We start from the raw sequence: 7,490 nt of genomic DNA, 5'->3' as shown, positions 1-7,490 counted from the left end.
ATGATTAGTTAACGGTATCACTAAGCTACTAAATCGGTGTCACATTGTAGAGCACACTAAGTTTTGGGGAAGGATCCTGTGCTGTTTTGCAAATCACAGCACAACCTGTTGTGCATAAAACGCAGGAAATATTGAATGAAACGCAGGGATTGTAACTTATAAATTTCTCTCATTTTATTCGTTTTTCCCTCTATTTATCTTTAGGCAATTAGTAATTCAAACATCATTCTACCACACGGATCGACAATGTTTTGTGGTGCCGGCTCGGTTTCACAGTTTTCCGGCGATTTTTCACAGTTTCGGTTTGAAACCGCCCTGAACCGGCGGTTCTGGCACGATTTTGGTTCTAGAATTTTAAAACCTAAACCGACTCACGGTTTCAGTTCCATATAAATCTCACGGTTCTGGTTCGAAACCTTAATCGCTGGTTACAGTTCTACGGTTAACCGTTTCAGAACTGTAAACCTTGGGCATCTCTACTTAGATAATCAAAAAAGAAATACGATTTAACCACCTTGGACCGAGGGAGTATATTGAAGCTCTTAAAACAAATTTACATAATTTGATTAGAATAAATTCAATAGCTGACATATAAATGCTTATCCACGTGAAGCTAGCCACAAATTATGGTCCATGTATTATTGGTTGTAAATTTATTACTACTAAACAAGAGACGAGAAAATGAAAAAATTGAAACACATTTTAATAGTGTCCACATTTTTTATCGGGTGGGGAAAAAATGTTTCACATCAATATTAGTATAATAATATTATGAATTGTAATGAAATTGAAAGAATATAGCCACCCTACAGTACGATTATAAAAATGGAAAAATTGTGAAATTATAAGATTTCCATCATTTCCAAATTAAGTGCTTAGAAAGGGGAGAGTATTAAACCATTGATCTTCAACAGCAACAACAATTAGAAGCATAATTTCTAAGTTCCTCACACAACTATCTATCTATAGCACTAAAATTGGATCATAAACTACCTGATGTGGAGAAACTATAAGAAAAGATTTTCCCTCACCAAAAGGTTCGTTAATCTTCTCCTTCTTCTTCTTCCTCCTCTTCCGGCATATCATCCTCTGCTAGAAGATGGCCCAGAGCTACCTTAGTCTTCTTAGTTCCCTGTCGGTTTTCCTCGTTACTATCTCCATTTTTCCTCTTCAGACTCTCATGTTTCTCTTCTTCATTACCTTCATCTCCTTGCACAGCAGCAGTCCCTCCATCAGACCTCTCCACTGCTTCTTCAACAGAAGCAGTTTTTTTTTCATCTTTTTCATTACCACTGCTGACCACTCTTTGAGAAGAAGGCTCATATTCAAGTAACAATTTGCGGATTTCTTCACTGCTTGCAAGATCAACAGCAGTTTTTCCAGCCTTGTTCTTATTATTCTTGTTTGCACCTTTCTTGAGCAAGTAATTAACGAATTCTACGTTGGAGCCCTGAGTAGCATAGTGAAGAGCGGTCATGCCCTTCCGGTTACAAGACTTGACGGATACTCCCGATGCCAGCAGAATCTTGACAACGTCGAGATGACCCTTCTGTGCGGCAAAGTGAATTGCACCCATGTCATCCATGGCAGCAGCACCCACATCGGCCTTGTTCTTACAGAGATAGTTTACAACTTCAGAATGCCCAGCCCATGCCGCTAGGTGTAGTCTAGGTTCAACGGCATTTAAGGAAACAGAAGATCAAAAGAGTGCAGCATCAACTATAAAGTACCTTGACACATACTCCATGAACTAAATGGGGACAAGATCTTATATCCTGCTGCACTATATTACTCGTGCTCTTAGAATGATGCAATATTGATTTCTTTTTAACTCTAGACGTAACATCAGAAGCATATATGTAAGTTTTGCATGATACTATCCATTTTCTATAAACTGGGAGTAGTTAGTATCCATGAACTTTTTGAAGAACCCGTGTTCACTCAAAATCGGAATTAACTGATGATCCAATGTTCTTTTCTTTATAAACCTAGAATTCCTAAACTCTCTCAAAAAAATTGGAAATGATCATTTGTGATATTGTGTGATCATTTTTTTTTTCAGAAACTGGAGTAACACATTAGATAGAGTCTCCAATCAACACAAGTATTGCAGAATGCAGTAACATGAAGATGCCTAATTCCAGATACGAGAACAAATTAAACTAGCATTCATGTTAGTTTCAGGCTTCAGCTGTCTATCTACACCAAACACAGATTTTTTTTACAATTTCATGTTCCAATTCCAGTCAATTTTCACTACCATCAAATTTAAAATGCAGTATACTACCTAAACCCTAAGGAAAACTCTTTTAAGCTCCAATGTGAAATTAAAGCTGACTAGCATTAATAATGGCGGTGAAATTGGGGGAAAACAAAATGAAGAGAAACAGGAGTGAAAATAGATGAGGATACGGCGTACGGGAGTGCCTATCGCGAGAGTTGACAGCGAGAGGATTGGTGCTGCATATCGCCTGCACCGCCTTGAGGTCGCCCGATCGCGCAGCCGCGTGCAGCTCTTCACCACCGGAACCAGCGCTCGCCGCCGAAGGCTTTTTCCCCATGATTTCCCCTTTTCAATTGGAGATTATTCAGAGGTCTGGTTTGTGTGCTCAAGTGAAATGAGGAGCGAATTTGTAGTTTGAATCGCCATTTTATTTTGTTGATTTTATTGTTATTCAACGATTGTAATTAGGCCAGCTTATTCGGCCGGTTCCGGTTCTACCCGCTCTAGTTGACCGGGTACCTAATTGCTAATTTTCATGAATCTTGGACCCGGAACCGGAATCGGAAGGTTCCGGACGATTCCGGTTTGGAACCGGCCGGTTCCAGTTCCAAATCGGAACCGATTTGTACTGTTAATTTTAATTTATATATAATAAGTAATGGTAAGTTATTTATTATTTGCCCTAATTTTAATATAACACCACCAGATTTAGCTTAGATTCAACAAAAATCACATCATCTCCACTAAGTAATAGTAGTATGGAGAAATTTGATCCTCCCGTTAACTCACGAGTTGCCTGTGATGTCAAACCAGAGATGTGATATTTACTTCGCGTGTTTCGTTGATGAGTATGATGGTAAATAATAGAAGCCATGAATGAAGTATAATATCCAAACACATAAATTAGAAAATCATATGATCAACCCAAGCTAGATTTATGTTAAGCAATATCCAAGTAGCAAAAGAATGCATTCAGTAAAACTAAAGAATTAAAACCAACCTTGACAAATATTAATAAATAATTTACCGTTAATTACTATACTTAAATTTTAGGAAAAAATTTCAGTTTTATAAAATCTAAAATTGATATATTATTCGGTTTCGGGTAGAACCGGAACCGAAACCGAAACCGGAATTTTTAAAAATATTAAAACCGGTACCGGAACCGGCTCTCTGGTTCCCGGTTCCTCAATTACCCGGTCAATTCCGATTCCGGTTCCGGTTCCAGTTCCGGTTCCGAGTACCCGAGAACCGGAGAACCGATTAAGCTGGCCTTATTGTAATACTCATTCGACTTACAAAAGTATTGCAATATTTTTTGTTGCGCAGCAAGTCGGGTACCCGTACCCGATTTTAGCCAAATTTATTGTTCCAATACCCGCCCCGCAACATATCGGAATTATCATGAACCCGAAATTGCGGGTACCCATACCCGACACGAAATCCTAACATAAAATTTGAAAATCCTAATAGCCGACAATGTTCCTTAATTTATTTTATTAATATCTATGGTAACCTTTAAATAGATTGAGAATAAAAGTGAGGGGACACTCTATAGCTAGTTCCGATGAGTTTACACTTGTATATTCTATAAAGTACTCCCTTCGTTTCTCCTTAATAGATGCTTTTCATTTCTACACTTGTTTTGAAAAAATAATACTAGTATAAATACTCTTCTCTACGTTATTATCTCCTACTTTACTTTTTCTCCACGTTAACTCTTTATTAGTATTACTTTTTTCCAAAATGAATGCGTATATGACTATTATTATTGAACTATATTTTTTTTCTCCACTTTAACTATTTGAAACGCCTCTATTATTTATTTATATCTGCTACCCGCAAAACTCTAAAACACACTACCCGATCTAGCCTCGTTTCCCATTATTGTCGGGTAGTAGGTACCCGATACCCGACGGATAGCGGGTCAAGATGGAAATTATACATTACCCGCTGTCCCTTTTATCACCCCTAAGTTAAATTAAGTAGAAAAAAAAATATAATAGAAAATAAAGTAAGCAAGAAAATAGTAATGTATTAAAAGAATACTATCTAAACTGTTTCATAAAAATAGAAACTATTTTTTATCTATTTTTAAAAAATTGAGGAAGTATCAATTACTCACTTTCGTCCGCAAATAGGAGTCCCGTTTTTCCATTTTAGTCCGTCGACGAATAAGAGTCTCGGTTCACTTTTACCAAAAATGGTTTTAGGGTCTCACATTCCACTCACATTTCATTTAAAACTGTTGGAAATCGAGATCGGAGCAAAAACGAAATGGAACAACAAGAACACGAGGATATACGTGGTTCGGCGTAAGCCTACGTCCACGGGAGAATAACGAATCGATTTACTTCAATCACGATCAAGAACTACAATCATACAACAAGATCACACACTCAAGAACAAGCTACTCCCTCTTCGCATATGAACTCATATCACACCGAAGACTATACAAGCTAGTTCCTCACAAAGATAGTGTGTATCTCTCACTCTAGCCATAGATTGTTGTTATGATCCCTCAGCTGATTTCTTTCTCTCGTTTCTTCTCAATGAGCTATTTGGATTACGACAATATTTATAGGGAGTGTAAGATAGAGTAAGATCAGTTGGTGTAACTGATCTCCAACTGCTCCATGCAACGGCTTCTTGCTCGTTGTAATTGATCCTTCTATTGCCAACCTCTAAGTGCCTCCGTTGAACTCATTGATTCATTGGAGTGTTTGTATCAGCTCAAAATACTCTTAACAATCCTCCACCTTTTGAGATGATACAACACTTCTTTCGATCATCTTGTTCTTTGTCGATCTCATGTCCGAGTAGCGCCAATCTTGACTATTCTTGTCAGCATCCTGACTCCGAGAATCATCCCCAGATCCTCCTTTATCACTTCCTTGATCAGCCACAACGCCTCCACCGGACGATCGCCTCCACCGGACGATAAAACCTCCACCTAATTTGAATCTTCCCCGATTCAGAATTGGAGTTGCTGATCCCCAGAGATATAACACATCTCTCATGAGTGATATCTGAATTTCTGCCAAGATTATGCCACCTTCATCGCTTAGGATCGCTGCTTGGACCACTAACGAGCACGACGTCATCGACGTTGCTCTTACTCATCTTCGCATCTCTCATTGAGATCTCCAACAGACCGAGCTGCTCCTTGAGTAACTCGTCTTCAGACTTTGCATCATGCAGCAGATTGATTCTGAAGTATACTTCTCTGATTCACATGCTTGCTCAGATTCCCTTGATCAATTTTAAATCGCGCACAAAAACTTCGTCGGACCAATCTGAAAGGCCTTTCATCAAACAGCTTCTGAGCATCAAATTCAACAGCCCAACCTTCGGCCTACCTCCCGAAATAACCATTCCCTGGGATATCGCGTTCGCCTCCAGCGTCCTCCCGATGTCTCCGAGGCTAGCTATCAAACACGAATACGACGCCAAATTGGGGCGATAACCCAGCGTCTCCATCTGAGAGAGCAGAGCCATGGCGTCGTCGTCACGCCTCCGTCCTACTCGAGTTCCTTTTTGACGTGCCTTGCGATTATTATCATCCAAGCAATCACATTCCTCTCCGGCATTTCTTGACGACGGCCTATGCTGCAACCGCATTTTGTAACCGTTTCCACTTGGATGCACCGTTGGAACCTCAAGAAACCCTTCATTCGTCAATTTACTTCTCTTTCAGGCATTTCGTCGAACACCATCTTTGCACCATCCAAGATATCTCACCATCGTCGTCTGCCTCTGAAGCATCATCTCATCAAGGCTCTCATGGCCTTCAATATCCATCAACATCATCATAGGCTTCGGAAATGAGTTGCATATCGCCATACTCGATCCCATTATGGATCATCAGTATGAGCAACGATCATTGAGCGAGCTACACCAACGATCACCAAGAACTTCCCTCTTTCTTGATCGATGAACCTTCGAGCTCTCTCCACAATGAATCGCCAATGCAGAAAACTTCTCAACAATATCGCTCAAAGCTGCACGAACCAAAACTGACCACACCGTCGTCCCCTTCAACTGACGTGATCAAGAACTCAATCTCCTTCTCCAAGACCGCTGCATTCGAGACGCTACTTTCAGCATCTCCCTCCGTTCTTCATCTCCGACTACTTTCAGCATCTCCCTCCGTTCTTCATCTCCGACTTCTTCCAACGATTCTCCTCCTTCCCACAGACGGCGCCAGTTGTTGGAAATCGAGATCGGAGCAAAAACGAAATGGAACAACAAGAACACGAGGATATACGTGGTTCGGCGTAAGCCTACGTCCACGGGAGAATAACGAATCGATTTACTTCAATCACGATCAAGAACTACAATCATACAACAAGATCACACACTCAAGAACAAGCTACTCCCTCTTCGCATATGAACTCATATCACACCGAAGACTATACAAGCTAGTTCCTCACAAAGATAGTGTGTATCTCTCACTCTAGCCATAGATTGTTGTTATGATCCCTCAGCTGATTTCTTTCTCTCGTTTCTTCTCAATGAGCTATTTGGATTACGACAATATTTATAGGGAGTGTAAGATAGAGTAAGATCAGTTGGTGTAACTGATCTCCAACTGCTCCATGCAACGGCTTCTTGCTCGTTGTAATTGATCCTTCTATTGCCAACCTCTAAGTGCCTCCGTTGAACTCATTGATTCATTGGAGTGTTTGTATCAGCTCAAAATACTCTTAACAAAAACTAATATATATAAGTGAGACTCATATTCCACTAACTCTTTTCCACCCACTTTTCTTAACATTTCTTAAACCCCGTGTAGCCAAGAAATGAGATTTCTAATGGCGGACAGAGGGAGTAAATGCCAAAATCATAAATGTATCACATAATTTAAAGCATTTTAAATAAAATAAAATACAAAATCACTTACTCCCTCGTCTACGAATAGGAGTCCCATTTTTTTTTGGCATGAGTTTTAAGAAATGTTCAAAAAGTTGAGTGAGAAAAAGTTAGTGGAATATGGTCCAACTTCAATATATTAGTTTTAATAGAAATTTGAGTGAAATGAGTCAGTGGAATGTGGGGCCTATATACCATTCATAGAAAAGTGAACCGATACTCCTATTTGCGGACAAACCGATAATGAAAAAATCGGATTTCTATTCACATATAGAGGGAGTATCTCGTAATGGATAAACTAACAAAAATGGAGACATGAACACAAATACACAATAGACTCGAATTTTATATCAAATAAATCCAATATGGATAAATAATCACTAGTTTTCATAGA

General features: G+C 39.3%; 1 protein-coding gene across 1 annotated transcript; it reads right to left on the bottom strand.

Annotated features, from left to right (window-relative positions):
- Positions 1 to 822: 822 nt before the first annotated feature.
- Positions 823 to 2,638, bottom strand: LOC121755866 (putative ankyrin repeat protein RF_0381). The gene is made up of 2 exons (XM_042151285.1): positions 2,413 to 2,638; positions 823 to 1,667 (listed from the first exon to the last, which is right to left on the bottom strand). Exons 1-2 carry the CDS (start codon positions 2,559 to 2,561, stop codon positions 1,043 to 1,045), a joined length of 774 nt encoding a protein of 257 aa, XP_042007219.1. The 5' UTR covers positions 2,562 to 2,638; the 3' UTR covers positions 823 to 1,042.
- Positions 2,639 to 7,490: the final 4,852 nt, after the last annotated feature.

Source organism: Salvia splendens, chromosome 11 (assembly GCF_004379255.2).
Source record: "Salvia splendens isolate huo1 chromosome 11, SspV2, whole genome shotgun sequence".
NCBI lineage: Eukaryota > Viridiplantae > Streptophyta > Magnoliopsida > Lamiales > Lamiaceae > Salvia > Salvia splendens.
This window is presented reverse-complemented; position numbering and strand designations above follow the sequence as displayed.